The sequence below is a fragment of the Myotis davidii genome, unplaced genomic scaffold, assembly GCF_000327345.1.
Source record: "Myotis davidii unplaced genomic scaffold, ASM32734v1 scaffold196, whole genome shotgun sequence".
Classification (NCBI taxonomy): Eukaryota; Metazoa; Chordata; class Mammalia; order Chiroptera; family Vespertilionidae; genus Myotis; species Myotis davidii.
In genome coordinates, this window is record NW_006288258.1 from 4,650,630 (window position 1) to 4,678,191 (window position 27,562).

Genomic DNA, 27,562 nt, shown 5'->3' on the forward strand with positions numbered 1-27,562 from the left:
AGTAGTGACTCTTTTCAAATTCTTTTCATCAGGATAAGAAGAAATCCTGGTTTAGAGCCCCACCTAAACGTTTGATAAAATTGTTATGGATCATGCTCTCTGAAAGTCAGATGGGCAGTGTCAATTTAGGAAGAATGCAGCATTTGAAATAAAACTGCTCCCCAGCTGGTCAGATCAAGACTGGCCTTCCTTTGCAAATAGCACTTCTTGGCTCCATCAGGGCATCCAGCTCCTGGGACCACAAGCCCTATGAGCAGTTTTGGGGATTGGGCTACACTCTTAATAAATCTTTCAATTAGAAGCTGTTGTGAAAACTTAAAAGCTATTCAGAGTCAGGGCCGAAAGCATGTATTTGGATATGTTAAAGAATAACAGTTGCCCTAGCTGCTTTGGGTCAGTGGATAGAGTGTTGGCCTGCAGACTGAAGGGTCCCGGGTTCAACTCCAGTCAAGGACACATGCCCGGGTTGTTGTCTCAATCCCCACTAGGGGGCGTGCAGGAGGCAGCCAATCAATGATTCTCTCTCATCATTGATGTTCCTATCTCTCTCTTCCTCTCCCCTCCTCTCTGAAATCAATTTTTTAAAAAAGAATAACAGTTAAAGAAAAGCTCAGCAACTGAACTGTAAGAACAGTTTAAAGACATGCACCTTTAATAATGCTACTCACAATAACTCAAGTAAAGACATTAAAGGGCCCTGACTGGTATAGCTTGGTTGAGCATCATCCCATGCACTGAAAGGTCGATGGTTCAGTTTCCGGTCAGGGCACATACCCAGGTGCATGTTAGCACATATGGGAGGATTCAATCATAGTTTCTCTCTCACATCAATGTTTCTCTCTCTCCCTTCCTCTCTCTCTAAAATCAATAAAAACATATTTTTAAAAAAGAAATAAAAGGTAGCACAGTACTAGAGACCCTATTTTCCTAAATCAAGGTGAATGAATTATAAAGAGTATATAATTAATTTATAGGTGAATTGGGCTATTTAAAAAGATGACTTACTCATTTGCTCAAAAGACTTTCTTGATAGATGTTTTGAGTCTGTGCCAGCCTCTCTGGGCACAACATATTAAGTGTACTACCTAATCCATTGTGTCCTTGTCACCTCATATCTCCTTTGATAAAGACAGTGATCCTAGATGGCCTAGAAAAAGAGGAAAGGATTTTATCTTTCTCCTGAGTAACTGAAAACTCTTAGGAGACTAATGGAATCCTCACTTAAGAGAAATTCTTGAATTCCTGTACATGACTTTAGAATGAGCTGATAGTTGGATTCTAATTTGTGCTGAACTCTTTAGGTACCCAGAACAGAGTGAGAGAGTTAATGCTGGATTTAAAATGGAAATTACTTGATTAATAGATGATCACCTGAATAAGACTGAGCTTGCCCCAACCTGCAGCAAAATGTATTGGCTTCCTGTCCCAGCTGACATTACCAAGTATCCCAAAATTGATGCTATACTTCATTTTTCTTAATTTAAATCAATTAGAACTAACTTGATGAAGGTTATCTTGCATTAAAAAATAAGTCTGTGCTGCAGCAGTTAATTTTTTTCTCACCATTTTGGAGCATTTCCCAGGTGAGTGTAGGGTGTTGGGTGTGGGGAGGAGGAGGGAGAAGGCAGGGAGATAAGTATTGTTTTTTATGATGAAATGTCTCCATCTAGCGGAATTTTGGAGCAGTAAGCATTGTCACCCTGTTAAAGACAGTGTCTCCAAACATAGCATCTTCCTTAAATACATGCAGTGTTTAAAGAAAAAAATAAACTCCCGCGTGTTCTTAGATGATTTCTTTACAACTCCATGTATTTATTTTGGAGGATGAAGAAAAGAGACCAATACAAACTGTAAATGTGTTGACATCTTTTAAATCATGTTTGAACCTGAAAGGCAGAAGGATGAGGTAGAGAAACAGCACAAGGTAGATTGCACACAATTGATGATGATCTAGCTCTTCCGTTGGGTAGTGGACTCATAGGTGTTCATATATAAACCTATTCTTTCTATGTATAAATTATTTTATAATAAAAATCTGGACATGAACCAAATTTAAGATCATTAAAGGACTTCCTAGGTATGAGAACAATTATTTCCCTTTTTTGACTGATTTTTTTTCTGTTTAAATTTCTTTAATACGGTGAGAAAGGAAAAAGACTGAAAAACTAATTCTAACGTAAGTTTTTAAAAACCTTTGCCAGCGCCCTGTTTTCCTGTGGGCTGTTCTGTGTTACTTGTGCCACCAAACACTTCCCACAACTGCACACATGTAGGCTTGTCACCATTTGTCAGCTGTCTTACTCAATCGCATATGGAGTTATTGCTCATCGGTCACTTTACTCAGATTCCATCTTTAAAGAATGGGTCTCTTGAGTGAGGCTCATGTGTAATGTGGAGGTTCTCTCTCCTTACATCAGGCTGGGGAAGATCCTGACCAGGGCCGAAAGCCAACTCACTTTCTCCCCTGGCCGAGGGCTTTGGCACAGAGTCCAGCCAACAAGTGATCTTAAGAGAGGCCTAGGGTTTCTCTTGCTCCCTCCAAGGGCCAAACAAGGAAGGAGAGAAAGCGCGGGGCCTCTGGGGACAGGCTGGGTACTTCAGCTCCCGATTCAAGGGCAGCAATGCTTCCCCGCCCCGCACACTCCTGACTCCAGGCTGGTGGAGGGAACTGGGCAGTCCGTGCCAGAGCTACAGCCCCTCGCAGATCTGCTAACCACTGTTGACAGGGAGGAGCACACAGCTTGTGAGTCGAGCCCATGAACTCTACCCTTTCAGTTTTCTCACCTGCTGTAAGCTGCGAGTGGCGATATAAGCCCCCTTTCATGTCCTTCAGCCCACAGCTCTGAGAGCTCCACAGACTGAGACCAGGCTGTTGCATCCATACAAACTGGTGTGACATGAATCTCACAAGTGTTGCGCCCCCCCTGCATTTGTGCACACACAGCTATGCCCACCCCCCTCTTCCCCACCAGACTCCAGTCATTGCTGTGAGTAGACAATGAAGTGACCTCAGCTTGAACCTGTCTGAGCAAGGCATACCCTATTGTATCTTTATTATTCTACCCATTTTCCTCAGCAGGCCAGACAAGTATTCAGAATATGCTTCCATCCCTTACTGGGCCTGCTAGCAGGCTTCTCTCAGATGATCTGCAGCTTTAATGCATTTCTTTTTCTTTTTCTGGTAAGTCTTAATGGCTGGCAAATTACACTAAAGCCAACAGCTTGCGTCTCTCCAGCAACCAAAGGATCCTGGTTGCCTGGGGTGGGGGAGTGAAACAGAGACTGTAGGAGGCAGTGTGTGCTTTACTTTTCTCCAGCTTTGTTGAGATATAATTGGCATAATAGTCTGTAAGTTTAAGGTGTGCCGTGCGATGGATTGATGCGTATATATTGCGAAATGTTTACCATAACAAGTTAGTTAACACCTACTTCCACCTCACATAATTAACATTTTGCTGTTGTTACAGTGTTTTTCTTAAATAGCCTGGGCTGAGTTCCCTCTCCCTCTGTCCAAGTTGGGAACACTTACCAAGCATATTGCACACCACCACCACCACCACCCCCCCAACTCAGAGAGCCCTCTCCTGGCCCGGGTCCCATATGCTTAACTCACAAATAAAACCAGAGCCCTGGCCAGTGTGGCTCAGTTGGTTGAGCATCGTCTCATGCACTGAGAGGTTGCCAGTTCCATTCCTGGTCAGAGTACATGCCGGGATTACAGGCTCGATTCCCAGCAGAGTATGCAGGAAGCTTTATTCCATACACTAAAGAGTCCCGGGTTTGATTCCCAGTCAGGGCACATACCCAGGTTGTGGATTCCATCCCCAGTATAGGCCTATATGTGAGGCAACCAATTGATATTTCTCTCACACACTGATTTTCCCTGCTTCCTTCTCTCCCTTCCCCTCTCTCTAAAATCAATTTTTAAAGAATAGCAAATAAGGCAAGAGATAAGAGACAATTCTGGATTTAACTCACAGGGGATCCTTTGACCCTCACAGAGGGCTGTGTTGGAATAAGAGAAATCAGGTGGTAGGATGACTAGGAGATAGTCATACACTCTTACAGCATTGAGTCTGTAACTGCAAAACATTGAAATGGCCACTGTATTCACTTCTTCTTCTCTTTTTTCTCTGCAGGGAAGGAGATTGGTGGGAAGCCCGCTCCTTGACAACTGGAGAGACGGGTTACATTCCCAGCAATTATGTGGCTCCAGTTGACTCTATCCAGGCAGAAGAGTATGTTTCGTTTTTTCATTTCACTAACTCCTTGCTTTTAAAAGTTAGTTGGCACAATAAAATGCCATTAACATTGTGCAGGAGGGAGAAGAAATTCACTGGAGTGATTAAGGGTGAGATGATACGGTAATGCCATGTTTCCCAGGCCTAAGCCATTGTATTTTGCCCTATCTGTGGAATACCAGTGCTATTATTAACTTACTGTTTTTCTTTAAGCCTGCTCACTTTTTAAGACATTTATTTTGAAAGGAAACATTGTGTCAGTAACCTAATGAAAACTCAATTTTACTTGCCATAAATAGAGAATAACCATAAAAATGTGGTGAAATTCTAGCTAGAGCATATATTACTGCCAACCCAAGGTTCTAAGCCTACAGTCTACTGAAAAAAGAAAGCGAGAGGGAGAAAGAGCGGGAGGGAGGGAGTTGGCAAATAATTCTTACCAAATTGAGATTTTTGCTCTTCAATCTAATCAGAATATTAAAGGAGCACTAAGAAGACAGGCTTTCCATGCCACAGATCGAACTGTCTCACGTGGGCTGTGTCCCACAGCTCGAGAAATCCTGTGGTGATGCATTTCAGATCGTCCTTTCCTTTGACTTGGGATCTGTTTTTTCTTTGATAGTTAATAGTGACTAGCAGTTAGTTGGCCCAATGATCTCACTGCTAATAGTTTTGGAAGGTGGCCCATAGTCTGGGGGCATTCTAGAAGGAACCAGCACTGTTCCATCTCCGGACCCGTGGGGATTCACAGGCACTTGCAGCCTGGAGGACCATCTGTGGCTTGTGGACGACCCTAATTTCGGAACTGAGGGAAAGGGAGCCGGGCTGTGGTCTCCCAAAAACAGGAACCTGGCCCCCTCCCTGACACGCTGGGGACCTGCCTCCTGCTCAGTGGAAGCCGTCTTGCGTTAGGAGAAAAGTCAGCCACAGAGCCCAACCATTGACCCTGATATTTGATTTTTGCCCTGGATTTGTCTACGTTTCAGAGAGCATTAGACTCCATGATTCAGCCAGATCCCCAACTGGATCACACTCTTATATTTAATTCCTTTGTATTTCCTCTACGGAGACTGGTTTTGTTTCTCACTCTCAAATACTCAGTGGTTCTGAGCTCCTTTTTTCTCTTAGTGAGTATGTTTCATCATCAGTGAATAATGGAATTTGTATTGAATTTTTATTTTAGGGCAGATTGGCAGACAGCTTTGAGTTCTTTCAGCATAAAAGGTACCACCAAAATGTAGCTTTCCTTTTATTTAACTGGGAGCCTAACCCACTATATATTTAAGTTGTATTTATAATGGTCCATTTTTAAATATTTTGTTTTTAAAGAATAAAATAGCATTTTTTAAGTGCCTGTGGTTTTACATGTGCAATTAATTATCATTATCTATACTATTGTCTCAGTGAAATCCATTGTTCTAACAGTTCTCTTTTCACCACTGTTCGTATTTGCACTGCATTTTAATTGATACAGACCCACAAAGTCATTTCTCACAAATAATTGGTGTAATTCTCTTTATACCATCTAGTGTTAGGTTAGGATTGTTGCACAGTCTGGTGCCTTTATAAGTCACTGAGGAGCTAGCATGCAGCGTGTCTTTTCTTATCTTCAGGGAAGCTCTTTCATTCACAGAAGAATTTGACAGTGAACATACAATAGCTATGTTCAAGTGTAATGAATTGAAATTTCATTTCTAAAGCTGGATCCTTTCACAGCTAAATATTCTAAAAATGGCTCCTTTACGCAGATTCCAATGGGGTGCTCCCGAATTCTTGCTTGGGCTCTTGGAGCCCCTGCTGCTTGTTCAGCACTGAGCAAACTGAACTGTTAAATGATTGCCAGGCTGTGGTTAGGGCTAGAGAGTGCAGGGGGGTGAAAAAGACAAATGACAAAGGCTGTGAGGTGACTTCATATGATGCCTCCTAACGTGGCACAGGAGTGTCATCACAAAGAGAATATGAGCACATGTATGACATGGGGTCGTTTTCAAGGACACGCTCATTGACTATGCACAGCCACCTGCCCTGCAGCTGTGCCAGAGCACGCATGCGACACGTCCCAATCCAGATGCTTGGCAAACGCCTTTTACTGATCGGTTTCCTCACACCTGCTGGACAGGAAGACAATGCAAACAGCATCCCAGGGCAGACCTCATTGCAAATTGGGGCCAGTCTTGACCATTTTTCAGAGTTCCTATAGGTAGGCAGATACTGAAAATACTGTCTTTGTTCTTTATCCATTCTGGCTGACTGTTTTTTAAATGCCCAATTAATGACCTTTATGTACACTACGACTATGTTTTTGTTATTTCCTAGGGATTGTAATTATGCTCAGAAATCCAGGGTCTTGTAGATGTGTGTGGGAAGGATTTCCTGCGGTTGCCATTTTAAACAAGGTCTTGGATTTCTCATTTTGTGCAGGCAGGTGGCAGTTTTCACACAAATCAGTTCTTGTCATCTCCAGAGGGAAGGAAAATAACCTATAATTCAAATCTGATTTTTTTAAGAGTGAAAGAGATGAATTAAGGGTGGAATCAGGAATAGATTGAAAGGGAACTAGATGAGACTAGGAAAAAAATAGATAGGGAAAGGCTAAGGATGAAATTGTGGGTTAGGAGGATTGGGGGGCAAAAGAGCTTGCGTGATTCCATTTTTTAAAGTGATTCTTATCAAATGTTTCCTTTTCTTGATCTCATTTATAGGTGGTACTTTGGGAAACTTGGCCGAAAAGATGCTGAGCGACAGCTTTTGTCCTTTGGAAACCCACGAGGTACCTTTCTTATCCGCGAGAGTGAAACCACCAAAGGTAAGATAATAAGCCCAAGAAGTTCGCTTGTCATTCAGATCTGTGGATCAGTCAGAGGGGATGAAAGGCTTATCTCTCAGGGACGGGTCTGTAAATGGCACAGACCCTCCCTGCCTTCTGAGGGAGGGAGTCCTATTTTCAGCTTTTCCTCCAGGCTCTGGAGCTACAGACAGACAGCTCCACAAAGACTACAGAGGCTCAGAACCAACACCTTCCTCTTGTAACAGGGGCTGGGCAGCTTCCCTCCTCTGGGCGCACAAGATCACAGAATTTTCACAGATCCTTTAGAATTATGAATTTCTGAAACTCTTAGTTCCTCAGGCGCCAAGCATGCAGGTTGTTTTTCCATTTCCTCTGCGGCTTTTTTCATAACTGAAGATTGCTCTTCCTCCAACTATTGGCGTTTTCATTATTTAACGTCTCATTAGAGCCCACAAGGAGAGCCCTGCCAAGGCAATGAGCAGAGGCTTCTAGCTTCATCGGCCAGACACAGGCTATCTGCTCCTGGGAAAGTACTGTGAAGCAGCAATGGGACGCTCACCCCTAGAGAAGCAGTCCCTACGCTTCCTTGCTACCCACCAGCCCCTCCTCCATGGTGCTCCAGGGGCAAAAGAGCATGCGCAGCCTGGAATGTCAGTGCTCCTCTCCATCTTGCCAGGGCAGGGGACGGGATGGGGGAGGAAGGGGTCTAGGGAAAAATCCAAATAGCCTTCATTCTCAAGGGTAAATCATTTTATTGCTAATATCTTCTGACATTTTCAGAAAAGAGGTGTTTTCTTCCTATGTTACAGAGTGGAAGTGTGTGTGTGTGTTGCGGGGGCAGTCTCCGCTTGATAATGATTAATCAGAATAGTCAAGTAAATGAGACCTAAATAACAAATGATACTCACAGTGATTGGAGCTGCTAATACTTTGCATATTTACCAGGTGCCTATTCACTTTCCATTCGTGATTGGGATGATATGAAAGGAGACCATGTCAAACATTATAAAATTCGCAAACTTGACAATGGTGGATACTACATTACCACCCGGGCCCAGTTTGAAACACTTCAACAGCTTGTACAGCATTACTCAGGTAACCTTAGTTCTAACCAGCGACTGAACATTTGGGTACTGGAGGGACTGGGTGGGCACAGAGCAGGAGAGGGGCAGGGAAGGGGGAACAGGTACAGCAAATACATGCAGTCGCTAGTCAAATACAGTTGACCCTTGATCAACAAGGTTTGAACTGCACAGGTCTACTTCTGTGGGAATTTTTTCAGTAAATACATACAGTACTGTAAATGCATTTTCTCTTCCTTGTGATTTTCTTAATAACATTTTCTTTTCTCTAGCTGACTTTATTATAAGATTACAATACATAAATCACATAACACAAAATAAGCACTAGTCAACCATTTATATGTTCAGTAAGGCTTCTAGTCAACAGTAGACTATTAGTAGTCGAGCTTTTGGGGAGTCAAAAGTTATATGTGCATTTTCAACAGCATGTTGGTCAGAGCCCCTAACCCCCATGTTGTTCAAGGGTCAATGGTAGTTTTCTTTGCTAGCCCCTCACAGTGGCTAAATAGGATCTGTTGATGCTTTTCTACCGTAATTAGAAGTTCCATCAAAATATTCTATAACATTTTAGTTTCCCAAGTGGAAAGCCATAGGTTAAACTTTAGAAGTTGTTATCTGTCCTATTCCCCTGCAGAAAAGAATTCAGAGGCTGTGAGAGGGTGAAGGAGCAATCTCTAGGGGGAACATACATGGGCCTCCTACGGGAGGGGGGTGGGGGTGTGTCTCTACCATCACCTTACACTCAGCTCTGTTGCAGGAATGACTGCTCGTACATTTTCTCATGACTAGATGAGTTTTCTGGCCCACTTATCATGCTCTCCTTCCCCACCAATACTTCTGTTCCCTAACTGGACTTAGACTTATGTGACCCACAGGTCAGGTACAGCTGCTGTGTTAAACTTTTAAGCAGATCAATCTCCATCCTAACACCCAGGTGTCACCAGTAGTCTGCTGTTCCTAGAAATGTACACTTAGATGTTTAGATGTGCGATTTGTGCATTTAATTAAAGAGTGTGGTCTTATGTGCCAGTGTTAAAATGATAGCTTTCTTTCCTAGATTAGCAAGTATTTTCCACTATATAAAACATGCACACAGGCGGATACAGATATACATGTGCAGATATAGATCTATGTCCCAGTAAGCCCAGCAGTTTTTTGTGTGGCTATATGTAATTTTAAATTGTTCTTCGGGATAATGCCAGTACCCCAAAAGAGTACATGCCTTGATTTCAACTATTGCTGTGTGTACATTCATTAAAAAGTATATGTGCATGTGTGTGATTTTTTTAACAGCCAACAAAAAGCAGTCTTTTGAAGATGGCAATAAGTAATATCTATCTATTGATCCTAGGCACTAATGAACAAGTGAAAAAACTAGCAACACGGTGTATTTATTGATTATGGCATTGGGGAACTTTGATTTATGTAAATTCTAATGAAATATTTGGGAGAAATGGAGCAGAATATCTCCCTGAGCTTAAATGATATACTCAGAATGCCTGCACGTTGTAAGGGTTTTTCAAATGCCAAAATATATTGCATTCAGCCAAACATCAGCAGGATCCCCAGAGTTTGAATCATTTGAAAATATTGTATCAGAAAAGGCACCTTAATAACATCATAAAGCTGGAAGGAGAGAAGGGATGGAAAGAGCAACAGACATTTTTTTAATCTCAAAAAAATTCATCTCAAGTTAGATTTGTTTTTATATAGACCTTTCCTCTTCCCTCATTTCTCTCACAATAAAGTGCCTTTGAAATATGGACACATAAATAATTTCCTACCTAAACATCTTGGAACCTAATTCTATCAAAAAGAAAGGAATAAAAAAAAGTCACTGGTTCCTGAAGAAAAGGCAGCAATACTACATTTGATTTCCCCGGATCTGAGGGACTTCCATTCGGGGGTTGGGGCTCTGTCCACCTCACAGCCAGGCTTTGTGTAGCTTCTGCCACTGCCCTCATTCCTGTCTTTGGCTCCCTTTTCTCACCTGATTGGTGTGAACTTGGCATTTAGGCAATTTCCCCTTACTGCTGCTAGATAATCTTTGAAGAGAGAGAGAAAAAAACTTCCAAATCACCTCACAGTGATAACTGCTTCTTTCCTTTCTCTTTTTCATGGATAATAGAGTTCTTCACATCCTTATATTTCTATAGATTTTAGTTTTTGTTCTTTCTGCTTTCAAACCAGTCTCCTAAATTATACACTGGAGATTGTTATAAACATTTTTAATAGGAAATACCAAGGAAGCAGGATGGAGTCAGTTAAAGTGCCAGAGAAATCATTAGAGAAATGTGGCCAGTTTTGCCCCTGCCAGATATCATCTTCATTCTTACTAGACTATAAGTCTGATGTTGTGTAGAAGGATCCTGTTCTGAAGTTACCATTTTAAATATAGTCCAAAACCCTTAATTTTGGTGGGGAGGACAATCATGTAGTCCACCGTACCCTTGGAAATCAATGGAGGTGTTTGCAGGGTTGCAGAAGGCATGTCATTAGCACATTGGGCTGAAATGTTTTTCTTACTTCGTGAGTATAGAAACCAAAACAGTCTTATCTGTGTATATGAATAGACCATATTATACCTGGGGATATGGAGTAGTGCAAACTTCAGATGTCCTCTATTCTACCTTCAATAAACATGTTTCAGTGTGTGGTGTCTGATCTTCCAAGATGTGTGTAGCTCTCTGCCAGTGTGTACGGAGTGATGCTGCGTGCTGGCTGAGTGTGTGCACCTGCAAGTGTTGTTGTCTCACGTGTTCTGCTTTTCTCTCCCTCTCTGCTGTTGTCCCCGCTCCGTCAGAGAGAGCTGCAGGTCTCTGCTGCCGCCTGGTAGTTCCCTGTCACAAAGGGATGCCAAGGCTTACCGATCTGTCTGTCAAAACCAAAGATGTCTGGGAAATCCCTCGAGAATCCCTGCAGTTGATCAAGAGACTGGGAAATGGGCAGTTTGGGGAAGTATGGATGGGTATGCTAAGACTCAATTACTTTATTACTAGCATCCTCGTTTGGGAAGTCTCAAACATCAAAGATGGAAGGTGAAAGTAAAGACTATGAGCAGAAGGAAAGTTTGAATCACTAGTAGTGGGGAATAATGATTTTGATTTTGGAATTCCGGAACTTCTAGAAAAAAAAATATGTAAGTGGTCAAGATTGGCAAATGGCTCAAATTATACTATTATATGTGTTTCAATTCATAAGCCAGTAAATGGTACAAGGAATGATCCAACCTGTACCATATGCATTGCTCTTCATTTCCAACTGCAGATGTTTGTCCAGTGAGCTCAGTATCGCCCTCAAGGGCAAGTCACCTTCCATCTTTCCTAGTGCATGCATGATTATGGATTATAAGGACTGTGTTTTCTTTATTAATCCTCTTTCCTGTAGAGAAAGCTGATGGGTTGTGTTTTAACTTAACTGTGATTGCATCGAGTTGTACCCCACAAACTTCTGGATTGGCTAAAGATGCGTGGGAAGTTGCACGTGATTCGTTGTATCTGGAGAAGAAGCTGGGTCAGGGGTGTTTCGCTGAAGTGTGGCTTGGTAAGGCAGAGGGCACCTTTTGTTTTGGCTGCATCTCAAAGCCAATTAAATGGACAGTTTTGAACAAAACACATTAACAGCCATTGGGACCAAGACACTTAACCTGGATAGCTGGTACAGGCCACCCAGATTTTCAGAACATGGCAGTACCTTCCTGTTCTCTTCTGTCCTACTTCACGTGGTTCATTAAAGCACGCACAGTACAGGAAACCAATGCAATAGGACTCTGGGGTTTCTTCTTCCTAAGACCTGGGAAGGTAAGATACTATAGCTGGGCTACTGCAGGAGGAGACCCTGGGCTTTTTTGCTCGATGATCCTGGGTTTTTTGCTCAATCTTTACTAGCTGATTAACCATGGGCAAAGGGCTTGTTTAACCTCTTTGAACCTCAGTTTCCTCATCTGTAAAACTGGAATGATACCTACTTCATAGAACTAGGAGGATTACTGGGGATAATATGTCTATTAAAGAGTCCCTTGCATAGAGTAGGTGCTCAGTAGATACAGGCAGTTCTCTTAATCTGGTTGTCATCTCATTGGTAAGGCCTGCACTGGGCCTTCCCCATATAACTCCCTCTGAGGCAGTTGCAGCTTTGCTTAGACAATCCATGGGCTTAGGCCCCACCCAAAAAATATTGCCAGTAAGGCAATATTAGTATTTATGGAATCCTCCTTCTTCCTTTCTTAGATTCAGTGAAAAATAATTGTTGTTATGTGTGGCTGTAAGTATTTAGGTGTAGTCTGCACTAAAAGATTGAACATGGTTAAAGCTCTTGGAACAGTCTGGCAATGAGGAAGTACTGCATAGATCCAGAGTTAGAGATAGAAATAGAGAGAGATAAAAATAGAGAGACAGGGAGATACTCAGTCAGACACATATGTATATATGTGTAAGCTATTTTAATAAGAATTATCACTGTTACTGTTTTTCAGAGTCCACATTGTGATGTCCAATACTTTAGCTCAAGTATGTTTATATTATCTTCTCCTCCATCTGCCCAATTTATAATTAAAATTATGGGTCCTAAGAATTTTTATCCAATCACTAATACAATCGGGAACAATTGAACACTATACAAAATTTATTTACAAACATTTTAATTATAAACTTTAAATCATTACACATATTACTAAGATTTTGCTTCCCACTGAACATAAAACATCATTTTTGGTAGTTCAGGATCAGGATGGAATGCCAATGTAAGTAACTGTGTTGTTATTAGACAAAAGATTTCTATTTAAAATTTTGGGGTACTAACACTCAAAGAGCAAAGACCACTTACAAGTTGTCAAAGTTCCCATTTATGTTTAGTGGTCAGATATTTTGTAAGGTTTGATGAATATTCCTTTAAGCCACTTATTCTTTCATGATTCTTATTTTATAGGTTGCATTTTAAAGTATATGAACCGTGTTTTTAAAAGGGTAACAAAAGTTGCCTCAATTTACAGAATTTGTTAATTCTAAATTCAATTATATTAAATATAAAATTTAATCTTAATTTAACCCAGCATTTTCCAAATAGAAAATAATATAATCTAATGTAGAAGATCTCCCCCCTTATAAATAGTTTAACTCAAAGTCATAGGACTAATAATGGAATACCCATACAACCTACTTTTTTAAAAATTTGGGAGCTGAAAGAAATTCAAAAGACAATCCAGTTCTATTTCAGTATTTTGCAGATGAGGTAACCGATGATCATAAACCAGGCATGCCTCTGGACCTACTAGATTCTTTTAACATGTAAAGTTTAAATATTTCTGTTCCCTCTTAGCTGTTGTCTAATTTTTCCAGTCTAGCTGATAGAAGTCATTGCTCTCTTGTGGCTGACCATCAGTAAGCCTCAGGAATTTTCCTTACCTGGTTGAAGTATGGGCAAGAAGTCTGTGAGCTTGCCTCTGCTTATCAGCATAATTGCATTCTACTTATAGATCACCTGTTCAAGGACTCAGTCAAGTAGCTCATGCATTGCAGACAAGTGGAAGTCTAGTGGTAATTTCCAAACATCCTCAGCATGTTACCATCTTTTTAAAATGGTATACCCCATAAAACAGAACTTAATCTCATTTCTTCCATGCTCACTGTACTGCCTATTGGATGGATATTGGATGGCCAGCCTTGTTCTACCCCTGGGCTTTTATTCTTGTAAAGAAGTGTCCAGAGCTTTTGGTATACATTTGTAATCACATGGCTGAACCAGAAAAGGAACGTGAAATATATCAAAATAAGAAAATAGTTCAATTATAAACCATAATATAGCCAGAAGTAAATACATATTTTCTATTGAAAATCCTTGACTGAGTCCTTACATTTTATTGTCTTTGTTTGACAAAAACTATATTAAATTTTTAACTTAAAATCTAACCTTATATAAATAGCTATTAATTTAAAAACTTTTTTTCTATCAAAGGAGGACCTTTTGTTTGACTTAATATTGTGGGATGTCTGCAGGTACCTGGAATGGAAACACAAAAGTAGCCATAAAGACTCTGAAACCAGGCACAATGTCCCCTGAATCTTTCCTCGAGGAAGCGCAGATCATGAAGAAGCTAAAGCACGACAAGCTGGTCCAGCTGTACGCCGTGGTGTCTGAGGAGCCCATCTACATTGTCACCGAGTACATGAATAAAGGTTGGGCAAGGCCTCCTGGCTTCACCTCACAGTGACCTACAGGGCTTGTTTCGGGGAGAGGAGCGGAGTTGCCTGCTTGCTTCTTTCCCTGGTTTCTGCATGAGTCAAGCATGCCCATCAGGAAGTGCAAACTGTGTGCTCATTAGTGAAAACATTTTAAACAGGCCATGACCTCCAGTTTGCCCCCCAGGTCCTTGTGATACAGGTACCTTTTGCATCCTGCACATGCAGAGTTCTAGCTCCTCTCCTTAATGAACGCGTCCATTTCTAATGTTGGTGATACAGAGGGCTGTGACAGTTTGCTATTATTTTGAATGCCATCGCTTGTATTAAATTTCCATTTTGCAGGGCTGAGCAATTAATATCAGGCACTGGTCTTTGGGCTAAGTTGAGTCTCCATTTTTTTAACATTTTGTTTTTCAGCTCTCTTCTTATAATCAGATGAAGAAAGACATGTTTTTAAAGAACACATTTTATTCTCATTCTCTCTGTGTGTGGCTCTGTCTCTGTCTTCTAATCAAAGCAGTATTTTGGGGGATAAAGCCAAAGATCACTTTGTTTTGGAATAATAGATGAACCAAACAAAAAATGTCCTTAAAAGGCAATGCATTGTACATCAGAGGATACCAGTGTAATTTTTCCTTTCCATGTTCTCTTGAAATATATTAGGAATTTTTTTCCTGGCAGATTGTCCTTTGTATCCAGGGTTATTTGGTAAATAACTTTGGGATTAAAACATGAAAAAAATCACCATGACCCTGTTGAGCCTCCAGCCTCTGCACGTGACTGTCCCAGCCCTGGGGTCAGATCTGAGCTACTCGACCTGCACTGTCACGGCGGCACTGAAGCTCAGCTATCTACATACAGGGCTCCGTGAGGCCTGGCTGGCCAGAATCTAATGGGGAACTATTTGCCCCACCCTATATTCCTTTGATATTCTTTTCTTTCAGGTATTTTTTTTCTTGATTTAAAATCTGTAAATAAGCTAGGCCAGCCGTTCTCAAACTTGACTATGTGTCAGAATCACCTAGAGGGCTTCTTAAAATACAGGTTTCTGGGCCTAAGCTCCAGAGTTCTGATTCAGTAGATCTGGGGTGGAACCTGAGCGTATGAACCTTTCTTTTGCACCGATGGCATTATTCAGTTCAGTTACCTCCTTACTTCTAATAAGAAAGCCAAATATAGCCCTTTGTTGGACATTTTTATCTTTCAAAGTAAATTGAAATGGTTTCATGTTTTCTTCATAGGAAGTTTACTTGACTTCTTAAAAGATGGAGAAGGAAGAGCTCTGAAATTACCAAATCTGGTGGACATGGCAGCACAGGTAGGCCCTATGGTACCTTGATTCCTGCCTTAGACATAATGATGTGTAAATACATCAAGCCAAGGTGTAACGTGTTCCATATTCTCAACTTCCACAGGTTGCTGCAGGAATGGCTTACATCGAACGCATGAATTACATCCACAGAGATCTGCGATCAGCAAACATTCTAGTGGGGAATGGACTAATATGCAAGATCGCCGACTTTGGATTGGCCAGATTGATCGAGGACAATGAGTACACAGCCAGACAAGGTAGGCACTTGGATGATGATGGCTCATGACCACATCATTGAAAACAGCCCTTCCTCCCTCCTTCCCTTTCCTTCCTTCAGAAAATATTTGAAATGTCATTCTTCAGATAGGTTTTTTTTCTTCTTTATCTGGCAGGAATTTGACAACTCAGCTGGTGGGAGGCTGTGGTGGGTTTCAGTAGATGGATGAGTTGTTCCTTTTTGATGAGTGAGTGTTCACTGGTGTGGTCCTCCGGTTTGTGGCACTCTCACAGTGCCTTGCTTTTGAAGGAGGGTTGTGGAAGGCCAATGGATCAGTCAGGTAATAGCTCGTCATTCCACCAGGGTCTCGGCAAAAAGCAGAAGGCATGCTCGTTGGATAATTTAATAAAGGAGTTATTTATAAAGACATGGGCAGGGTTTCAGAAAACCAGCAGAGCATGGTGCCTTCCACTGTATATTCCAAGGCTTGTATTAGCAGTGGACCTGAGACCTGAAGGCAAAGGAATATGGGGGGCAGCAGACACCAGAACTACGAACGCAGCTGTGCTGAAAAGCCACCTTAGAGAGAGGCAGCAGGGTGGTTCTGGAGGATTCATACCCAGGCTCACTCTTCAGCCTCCTCCAGACCTCCTGCCAAACCCAACAAGAAGCTAGGGGTCAAAGGCGCCCATTGATGAGTTCAGATGGGTCCAGAGCAAGAACAGTAAAAAGGGGATTTAGAGGGAAAATAGAAGATAACGTGTAGTCACTTGAAAATAACTTCCCTTAATTACCTCCTCCTACCCACCCCCTCCAAAGATTTGTAGAATTGGCCTCTAGAAAAAAACACATCCCAACCAGCAGCCGCTCTGGTGGGCAGCTTGTCAGGTGCTTTTAGAGCACCAGGAAGGAAATGCCCACGGTTATTTTCTGTCCTCAGACATCTTCACGTAGCGGTCAACAGGTAAACATGCAGAGTTAAAAGGGCTGTTGGCAATTAAATGTAGGCTCCTCGTGTGGAATATAATGCCTGTGTCTGAGGAGCCCTCACTGAAGGAAGAGGTAACCTTCATTGTTGTTGTTTTAACCAAAGCTGGTTATTCTGAGCAAGGCTGAGTGGTGACTGGAATATATTACAGGGCGGTGCTTTCTGCTGGATTTCATAAAGGCCACCTCCAGAATTCTTATTCTTCTTTATTTCTCAATTCTTTCATTTCTTGCCAATTCTTCCCTGCTTTTATCATTCTCAGCAGTCTCCAGTGATGAGGAAAAATGTTAAACTCAAATCCTGGCTCGTACAGACACTGTCCAAATGCAAAATTATGTGTCGGTCAGACAGCTTGGCTATTTGAATTTCCCCAACATGTGGCAGATCTTGTCCTGGAGCCAAATGCCCACACAGCAAGCATGCCCACACATTACACACACACCAGTGCGGGGCCAGATGGCATGCGTATCTCTAATCAAAGGCACACGGACAGCTTTGGTTGGCACAGGCAGTCCTCAGAAAATGTGGACGTGATTTTGAGTCAAGGTGAGCTGAGAGGATCTGAAGTACCACTGGGCCTGAAACCTGGCCCTAAATGAAAGCCTTTACCCAGAGGCAAACCTGTCAGATCTCAGCTCACAGACCTGGAAGGAGAGGAGAACAGAGCAGAGCAGGCGAAGGTTGTGAGGCATGAATATCTGATGTAGGAAGTGGTGAGAGAGAGTCAGTCTTGTTGTTTGGTCCTGTAAGCATCCTTCATGTTGCTGAAGGGATTGGTTCAGGACTTGTTTCTCCCCTTCTCCTGGACTTTGGACTTTATAGAATTTGTAGTCCTGAACCATCCATAAATGAGAGGGTCACAGGGCCAGAAGCCCGAGGATGCTGGCAGGAGTGCTGCTGACAGGGCCTGGCTATTTAGCACCTGGAATGAGACCCCTCTGGCGGTGGCCCTGGGTGATGAGCGCCCATGGGGAAGGCCTGTGAGGAGCCCTCACTGGTTACTGTCACACACGCGGCTGCTGTGGAACAGGCCCAGCAGCCAACCCAGCCCTGGCCTTCGAGTCCTGTCTTCTTCGGTGAACTGTCCTGATTGCTTTCTGTGGCCCCTCACTTCCACCATGAGCTTTCAAAGGATTGGCCTCAACCCTTTGTGTACTGTTTTCTTCACTTAATCTCCACAAAGAGTATTCACCCTTCCTTCTTAAAATTCTTTTTTTTCCATCACCATATATCCCCTCTGTGTCCTCTCCCACCTCCACCCATCCCCCTCCACCCCAGCAATCACCACACTGTTGTCCTTGTCCATGAGTTATCTCTCTTTTGTTTTTCTCAATTTCTTCATCCCCTACCTTCACCCCTGCCACCAGAGCTTTCTGCCTGCTCTTTATCTATGAGTCTGTCTCTATTTTGCTTGGGAGTTCAGTTTGTTCATTAAATTTTTGTTCATTAAATTCCACATATGAGTGAAATCATATAGTACTTGTTTTTCTCTGGCTTATTTTGCTTAGCATAATGTTCTCCAGATCCATCCATGCTGTTGTAGAGGATAAAAGTTTCTTCCTTTTTACAGCAGAGTAGAATTCCAATATGTAAATGTGCCACAACTTTTTTTAGCCACTTGTCTACTGATGGACACTTGGGCTGCCTCCAAATTGTGGCTATTGTAAATAATGCTGCAATGAACATTGGGGTGAATATATTCTTTCTAATTAGTGTTTCAGGTTCCATCAAATAAATTCCCAGAAGTGGAATCACTGGGTCTTCCCTTTCACAAATATCTTTAGATCCATACCAAAGACGTAAATGAACTGGAAAACTAAACTGGGGTTGGGGGACCACAAAGTCTGTGAGGCCCCAGGATTTTCAAGGAGAATAAAAGAAATGCTGCCCTACAGCAGAGGGAGTGGAAGGAGCAGGGGCATCTATGGAATATACTTACAAGAGCCAGGCCTGACCAGGAGAATGTGAGCAGTGGGGAGGAAGCAATAGAAACAGGCTCAGAGGGGTTAAGTAACTCATATAAAGTCCCACAGCTAGTAAAAGGGCAGAGGGCAGGATTTGGATTTATGTATGGCTGGCCCTACTTCCTCTGCCCTCTTAAGCTATATTGACTGCCTCTGATCCAGACTGATTAAAAGAACAGAAAATTAAAAATTGAGATTAATCATAAGTCCCTTTATCTCTTTATTTAATGGAAAAGTTTGGTGGGGTCTGTGTGTGTGTGTGTGTGTGTGTGTGTGTGTGTGTGTTTTGGAAAGACCTTCCTTTTCCAGCTCTGGGACAGCTCAGCTGTTTATAGAGTTCCTCCTCCCAAGGGTCTGCCTGCCCTGGCCTCTGTGCAAGGCAGAGGGCCTGGTGTGCATCTGTGGTGTGCTCTGCAGATGGCATGCGTGCTGCGTGCTGAAGTGTTTGCTGGGAGGCAGCAGCTCCTCCACACAGCTGGCCCATGTGCCTGGTAATGTTTGCAAGTTGGGTTTTATGATCCCACAGGCCACAGCCAGGCAGCATCTTGATTATGGGACTGTGGGCAGTGTTCGAAGCATGTGTTGGACACAGGTATTTAGGGCTGTGAGTGACAATTGTTTTGCAGCACAGTTGTGACCTTCCCATTGAAGGGCACACCGAAATGCCTTCCCCCTGCCCCCCCTGGATGGATGTGATGGCATTTCCCAGGGCACAAGCAGCACTGGAACATGGACCTGTGTTAAACAGCCCCTTCCTGCATTCCTTCCCTCTCACCACCCCCACCGCACTGGACTGCCCGGATGCCCCATATGAAGAGGAAGGTCAAGACTAGGCCAGAATCTGTGAGGATGATGCTCTGCCAACAGCATTCTAGAGGCAACTAGACATTACGTGGTGCTGCTCATTCTGTTACCTGTACATTTCCTCCGCTGCAGCAGATACACCTCTGTAGATCTCTTTAGTCATAAATTCTGTGCTAAACTCTGACCACTCAGGGCCCCTGAGTAATGCCAGCACTCGTTATTTGAGGGCCTTGTGTGTAAAAGGGACTTTGCTAGGAGCTGCTGATATTATGAAGCCTAAGACTGCACAGGGGCAGGGGGCAGGCATGGGGAGGGGCACTGAAGTTGGGTAGAACCAGGTGTGAAACCCGCTCTGTCCTCTGGGGTCTCGGACAAGCTAGTTAACTTTGTCACAGCTCAGTTTGCTTATTTGTGGAAATATATTTTACCTGCTTTGTGTTTTAATTTTTGCAAATATTAAGTAAAACAATAAATGTAAAGTATTAGCACAGTGCCCAGTGCATAGCAGATGGTAGATAAAATATACTCTTGTTATGTTCCATATAGGACTAAGCTTTTGGATAATAAGCAAATGCAAGAATGGATTTGTAGGCACAATGGAAGGGCTGAAACAGGAAAGGGAGAGAGGAATCAAACATAATTCCCAAATAGAGAATGGAGTTGCCCGTAACAGAGATGAGTGGTCCTATTTTCAGAGAAAGAGGGTGAGTTTGGGATTTATTGAGCTTGAGGTGGTTGTGGTACTACATCCATTGAGGTGTTGAAGCCCAGAGAGGTCAGTCCGGGTGCCCACTGTCACAGGCCCTCACCTTCCGGCCCTCTCACATCACTATGCCTCAGCTGACCATGGCCTCTCACCCCCATGCTACCTACACCCTCCCTAGGGTCTGATCCCAGCCACCTCCCCAGCCCAGCACTGCACCTTCATCCCAGCCTCATTCCACAGCTGACCCCCACCGTGCCCGTGCCAGGGCACCGCAGAGACCTGCCGTCAGCCCTTTGGCCCTCACACTTGCAACCGCACCTGTCTCCTGCAGCCACCAGCATGGGCAGCTGTCACCCAGCTGCACTTCCAAGACTCACAGCCCCTCCAGCCATCCGACAGACAGGAAGCAGCAGGACAATTCTTGACAGACTCCTGTTTTTTTCTTCATAAGCTTTCAGGAAACTCGGCGCTGACAGACATCAGTTTAAACCTAACAAGTTCAGACACACCTGGCTTATATATAAGAATGACTTCTTTTCACCCTGGCCAGTGTGGGTCAGTGGTTAAAGTGTCAGCCTATGCACCGGAGGGTCTCGGATGCGATTCTGGTCAAGGGCACGTACCTGGGTTGCAGGTTCGTTTCCCAGCACCCTAGAAAACCTCCTCGTGCCCTTCCAGCCAGTAACCACCCAGAGGTAGCCACTGCCTTCAGCTGTCACCATAGATTCGCTTTGCCTCTACTTGAACCTATACAAACGAATCATAGGCTACACTCTTGTGTCTAGCTTCTTACCCGTCATCATGTTTGTGAGAGTCATCCATGTGACTGCACATAACCAGAGTTCTTTTCTTTACAGTGCTGAGTAGTATTCCATTGTACAAATATATCCGTTCATTCGACTGCTATTTCTAGTTTGGGGCTATTATGAATTAAGCTACCGTGGTGGTAGATGTACGTCCACCTATTTATTGGGTATTTTCGAAGGGGTGGAATTGTTAAGTCATAGAGCAAGCCTAGCATACTGTGCTGTTCCCAGTGCTCTGTTCCCTCTGGGCTGGTGAGGCAGCCTGGGGAGACTGGGGAACCTGCGGTTACAGGTTAGGAGCCAGGGTTTGCACTAGCTCTATCACTTACAGGGGTGCTGTCTCCAGGCAAATCACTTAACCATTTGACCCCCATTTTAGCATCTGTAAAATGGAGATTAAAAACAATTACCTTACATACTTATCATGAGAATTAAATGGGCTGTCGGTAAAGGTTCTTTGAGGGTTCTGAAATATAAAAGCCACTCTCATAATCTGATTTTTGTATGTTTTATGTATATTTTTCTTGAAAAGGATCTTTATTTTCTTACTTAAAAGTTTTTTAAGAAAATGACTATTGGTAATCAATACAGAAGAATCAATCTTTTAAGAGAAAAAATATTATTTCATTATTTGACAGCTCTCTCTCTCTCTCCCTCCCTCCCTCTCTCTCTCATACACACAGTCACACACAGATGCACACACCTCCCTGGTCTTCCCTGACTCGCTCCCATCAGGGTCTGTCACTTACAGGACCTGCCTCCTTAACCCTTTCCTCTCCTGATTTGAATCATCACAAAGACAGGAACACAGAGCTGCTCTGTGTTTGGGGTTTATTTTAAGGTCTAAGTGAAGGACAAGATCATTGTTGTGGAAGCAGATGTCAAGGCGATTTAATCACTGGGTCTTCAGAGTGTACATAGAAACGGGCATTCAGGACGTTGTATAAGACCTGCTCTAAGTTTCAATTTGTGTATGAAATAGAAAAAGAAAAGCGCGTCTGTTCAGATGCTCTCAGTACAGAGGGTTTACGTTGAAAAGAGTATTATCTGGAGGAAATTTTACGTATAAATTAGACTGCAAAGAATTCATAATTGTTGCAGTTTTCGTATTAATTATTTCATGTTAAAAAATTGTTACTGCATAAATTAACACATTCTTTCATGGAGAACATATTTTAGAAAGATCTGTTACTTTAATAACTCTTTGTGTATCAGATATCCCAGATGCCTGCACTAATTAAATATAATCAGATTTTGGATTCAAAAAGCACAGTAGCCATTTAACACAAACAAGCAGGCAGCTAGGTTGACAAACACCGTCAGGAAGAAGTGGGTCCCTATTTCTTTCATATGTTGAATTTCACAATTCACAGCTGTGAATTTAGTTCCTGTCCTTCCTTTGTGTTACTAGGACTGCGGATTATCAGACTCAGAGCGCCAGCTTTCCAGCTCAAGGGCTCCTGCAGAATTCTTAATCAGCTCTTCTGAGGCCCCTGTAATCCCACAGCAGATCAAGGCTGATCTCGCCACGAGGGGCCCTCCCTCTGCCCCTGGCCGCACATGCACTTCTTGTTCTCTGTCAGCAACAGCATTGCAGTTCCCACACAGTGTGCTGTGACCTGAACAGCAAATGTGTGTGTGTGGGGGGGGGGGGTTAATTATTGAATTTAATCTAATTCTTCCCATGCTAGAGAAGCAAACCATCCTTTAACAACAAGCAAACCCTTTCCAATGCAGCCATTGTTTTAAGTACTGAGCAGGAAGCGCGTTTGTTTGAACTGACCACACGTGGGTCCCCAGGGGCTGTCTGGTGAGAGCTGGGGGTTCCCGCAGAACGCCTGCTGGTGGCCGGGTTGGAGCCATCATTCATTCTCATAAAACCTCCCAGATCCGAGTTGGGTACACTTCTGTCGCTAGGGAGAAAAGCGCCTTCATTTGTATTCTGCCGCTCACAGTCCGGGCTTCCACCGCATTTCAAGAGCGAGAGCGACGCTTTGTGTGTCTACTGAGCCACAGCGGAGCTGCTGGGCCAGGTTAACCTCAGGGCTAGGGATCAGACTGCAGGGAGAGGGGGATGGATGGTACAGACCATCCTTTCCCTGGGAGAAAGGACTCAAAATGAAAAGAAAGGGATTTCAACTCACCCTTGCCTACCCGGCTCTTTTAGGCTTACCACTGTTGTGGGGGAGGGGTGGGCTCATTTTGTCCACTCCCACAGTGGGGCAGCTCCCTGACTGCCCAGGGGCACAGATGGGACTGGTGTAAGCCCCATCTCTGAGCAGGGCCTCTCGTCTGAATGCCTTTCCTCTTTATCTGCCCTGGGCCATCCTCCATGAATTCCAGTGGATGCCTTCTCCTTTGTACTGCCTGGAGCAGAGCAATTTTGGGGTTGTTTCTGAGTGGTCAAGAGCAAGTCGTTGGGCTCTGCGTCCCACATTTCCTAGTAATCAGCAAGAAGGAAGCAGACGGTCACCCCCTGTGATTATAAAGTGTGTACATAGGAACTGCAGACGCCATCAAACATCACAAATGTCACTTGGCTTCCTTGTCTTGCTTTGCTGCAAAAGGAACTCCTGCCTTTGCATCGTCTGGATAAGCAGGGACAGGCAGTGCCTAGGAAAACGGGCGCACATGTTGAAGCCTCTGTCTCTTCCTGCCAAAGGAGGGTGCACCGCAGCGTCACGCCCGTCTCCCCGGGATGGGGAATGGGGAGGGGGCAGTTGGAAAAAGCAACTCAAAGTGGCTATTGTCTGTGTAGCCTGTCTCCCTTCCATGTCTTCCTAACTCCCGACCAAATCCTCCATCTGACTACCAGCTGTTCCCTCAACCTCAGTGCTTGTCCTTGCTGCCTGGCACACTTTGCCGCATGATGACAGATTGACCCAGGCCGACTGCCCCTTCTTGGAATCGAATGGCTGGATTCTTGGGATCATTTCTGTGTTGAGCTCCATCCGTTTACTACTTGGGTCTGAGTTCTCACCACTGTGAGCAGCAGCCTAGGGAGCTCTGTACACAGCTGCCCTCCCTGCCTCTCGTCCCGGCTAAAAGTCCACAACGCTAGGTTCCCCACTGGAGCTGTGCATCAGAACATTTCTTCTTCGGATTCAGCTCCACCGGACTGGATCCGTGCTAGCTAATCCACCTTTATCTTTGTACTATGCTCAGGCCTTGCCTCTGGTCCTTGGTTCTTGTCTACCTTGGCCCAACCTGTCCCTCCTCTATCCCACCCGTGGGATAGCACTCCTCCCTATTCCCTCTCTCCTTTTTTCTCAGACACCCCGCTCACCATTGTGCATTTCAGATGAAATATCATCTCACTCCATTGTACCATTTACTTGTCATTTAGGTTTTATCTTTAAAACAGGATGCTAAAACCTTATGAACGTAAAGTAGTTTCAGCAGAATGTGGCACCAGGAATAACTGAAAAATGCACAGTTGTATTACTCCGGACACATTTAGAAAAACATGAAAGTCATTCCTTTGGCTAGTGTGAAAATTCTGAGCTTTGCCCTGCCAGGTTTTATTGGGTTTGAAATCATTGTTTTGTTTGCGTAATCACAAAGTTCCCTACTTTGATTTCACTTCTTTCCCAGGATATCCTGTCCTCATCCTGCCACTTCCCCATGTAATCAGCTTCCTGTTATTAGCATAGTTTGTGATTTCTTTTCCTTTATTCCCAGGGTCACTTTAAAGTTGAGGTACTGCACATTATTTAATATTGAATGTAATGACTTGCAGTCTGTGGCTGCATAATTAAAGGGGGCTCTGGGTGGGTCTTTGGCGCGGAGAACCAGTGTCTGTTATTGACTCTGATGCCTTTCCTCCTTGAAAATGCTGCGAAGGCAGCCCTCGTGTTCTCTGCAGGAAGGATTTGGTTCTGGGATCTTGCGCTGGTTTTGCCTTCCCCACCTTGGCCCAGCTCTTAGCCAGAGGGGATATTTTCTGAAACAGGGCTATGAAATTGGCCTGGTAACCAGGACCAAAAAAAATATATATATATACTTGACAGCCCAGCTCTCCAGTAAGAGCCTGTATTGTGAGCTGAGCCCCACCCAGGCCTGTCCTGGTCCTGTCCTGAGCCTCCCCCGGGAGAATCAGGGTCAAACTGCAGCATTTCCATGTGGCCACCTCAACCCAGGGCTCCGTGCAGTTCTTCTTCCTCCTCTCTCCTGAGCCTCTTCTTCCTAAAGCCAGCACCACATTAGCTCTCTGTTGGGTTTGCCTGTGAGCTTGGTCTGCCTGGCTGCCTGGGAAGTCCTAGGGTAGGAGGTGATCTACGCTTTTCTCAGGTCCCTCCCTCCTGCTGTGCTGAGGCCTAATGACACTTGGTAAGTTCTCAGTGATGGGTTGATGAGTGTTTGGGGTTTTCTTCATCCTCTTCCCTCTCTTGAAGTTTGGGGAGCCTTTGCACTACTACCCCAAGAAAATAATATCTGGCATTTATTTAGCTATTACGAGTTGTCAGGTCTGTGCTGAGCCTCTCAAGTTATTAATAGTTCTGACCACACCTTATGAGGGTATCGGCATCCCTGATTTACAGATAAGAAGGCTGAGACCGAGGGAGGTTTTAAATGGTCACCCAGGAAATCCGGCGTGCCAGCCAGATCTGCTGGACCCGGAGCTCCTTTCCTAAATGAGTCCCCTAGACCTTCCACAACCACCCCTCAGCCCCCAGGAGGGCCTCTTTGCATGGTCACTGAAGGGCATTCGCTAGGGAGCCCTGTTCCCTGGCCGATTGACATACACTTGGTGGGTGCTGGAGCCAGACTTGGGAGCAAAAGCCTCCTTCGCGCCTTTGAAATGCCACTGCCATCACCTTAATGTATGAAGGTGCGTAAAGTGCAGCAAGTAACCGGTCAGGGGAGAACTGTTTCTATGTGAGGCGGGAGAAGGCAGATAGCCTGGCCGTTGGGGAGAGAGGACGTTCATTAACCACAATGGAGGGCCTGGGGGCTGGGATGAGCCATCCTGATCTAATAGATTTAGCTGGTCATCCTGTTTTCACCTAAAAAATGAGAGCATCCAGCCAGACTGTCCTAGAGTGCAGTTATTAGTTTCTTACACTGCTCTATTGTCACTCTTCTTTGTTCAGTTTGATTTAGTCTGTATAAAGGAAGAGAATTTCTTTGTCCATCGGAGTGTTAGATACATTGCTAGGTTGACCCTTTAGCCAATTAGAACATCCATTGAGCAGTTGTGGTTTAACCAGCCTCAAGCAAAGTACTATGGAGAAACATAGTGTAAAGCGTGGTCTCCAACGTAAAGGGCTTCCATTCTATTTAAAGAGATAAAATAACACATGTGGAGCCGTTAGGAAGACATGTTATGGCATAGGACTGGCAGCACAGTGTGTCATATTTACGTGCCTGGGCTCTGGAGCCAGACTCCTCTGGTTCAAAACCCCATTCCACCATTCCCGCCTATCCTGTGGCACATCCTTTTATCTCTGTGTTCAGTGTTCTTATCTATAGAACAGGACTGTTATCAGTATCAGCCTCCTCTGTGTAAAGCACTTAGCATGATGCCTGACAGTAAGCATTGAATACATGTTTAGCTATTGTGGCAGTTACTACGGTCAAGCATTCAACTCTTGTTTACAGTGTTGGCCCCAAGCGCATGAGAGAGACCAAGGAAGGCAGGAGTAATCACAGATGACTTCATGGAGGAGACTTGAGCTGCATAGGTGTTAGTTAAGCAGGCGGAAGGAGAGAAGGCATTTAGAACAAGGTAATGTGTGAGAAGCAAGTGTGATTATGCCAAGTGCAGGTACAGGTTATGGGGAAGCAAACGAAACTAGAATAACTGTGTTTGGGGTAGCAAGGACCAAAGCTGAATAGGTATGTGGGTCCATGAAAACCAGGTGGGGGTTTTGATTTAATGCAGTAAGGAGCCCACTATATGCTGGGGGCAGGGGCATTATGAAGCTGAGGTTTAAAGCCATTCAGCTGACCCTGAACAACATGAGGGTTAGGGATGCGTACCTCCCATGCCATTGAAAATCCATGTATAATTATAGTCAACGCTCCAAAATGCAGATTCCCAACTGTGGAGTTGACCCTTGAACGACCTGGGTTTGAATTGGTGGATCAATTGAAAAACCCACATAGAGGCGGGCCTATGCCATCATCTGTGGCTGGATGGACAGTGAGCTGAAGGCAGGGCACCACAGAAGGAGGGCTTTACGACGGGTGAGGACCCCAACCAGGTTTCGGCAGGGAGCTTAACAAGAAAGGGCACATCTAAGGGAAGTCTCAAAGAAGGAAACAGTAGACGCTGGTGCTGGATCAGAGCAAGGTTCAAGGACAGGATGAAGTCCCAGCCCTCTCAAGGCTTTCACCTTGGAGCCTGGAAGAATGGGGATCTAACCCCAGAAGAGAGTGAGAAAGGGACTTCGTTTGCATCCTAAAAAATTAAAGTGAGAATAAACTTTATAAGTTAGTCATTTAGTAACATTCTTTACCCAATAAAAGAATC

The 27,562-nt window shown here is 43.9% G+C and overlaps 1 protein-coding gene across 5 annotated transcripts in view; it reads left to right on the forward strand.

The window, feature by feature from the left end:
• The window catches only part of FYN (FYN proto-oncogene, Src family tyrosine kinase), a 186,300-nt gene that overhangs the window by 140,028 nt on the left and 18,710 nt on the right, over positions 1-27,562 (forward strand). For 4 of the 5 annotated variants that reach the window (XM_015561624.1, XM_006760167.2, XM_006760169.2 and 1 more), the window contains 7 exons: positions 4,140-4,238; positions 6,944-7,047; positions 7,975-8,124; positions 10,915-11,079; positions 14,105-14,284; positions 15,532-15,608; positions 15,706-15,859. In XM_015561624.1, the coding sequence (XP_015417110.1) occupies positions 4,140-4,238; positions 6,944-7,047; positions 7,975-8,124; positions 10,915-11,079; positions 14,105-14,284; positions 15,532-15,608; positions 15,706-15,859 (929 nt within the window). Of the gene's footprint in view, positions 1-4,139; positions 4,239-6,943; positions 7,048-7,974; positions 8,125-10,914; positions 11,080-11,498; positions 11,655-14,104; positions 14,285-15,531; positions 15,609-15,705; positions 15,860-27,562 lie in introns of all 5 variants that reach the window. The other variant, XM_006760173.2, reaches the window with a different exon arrangement.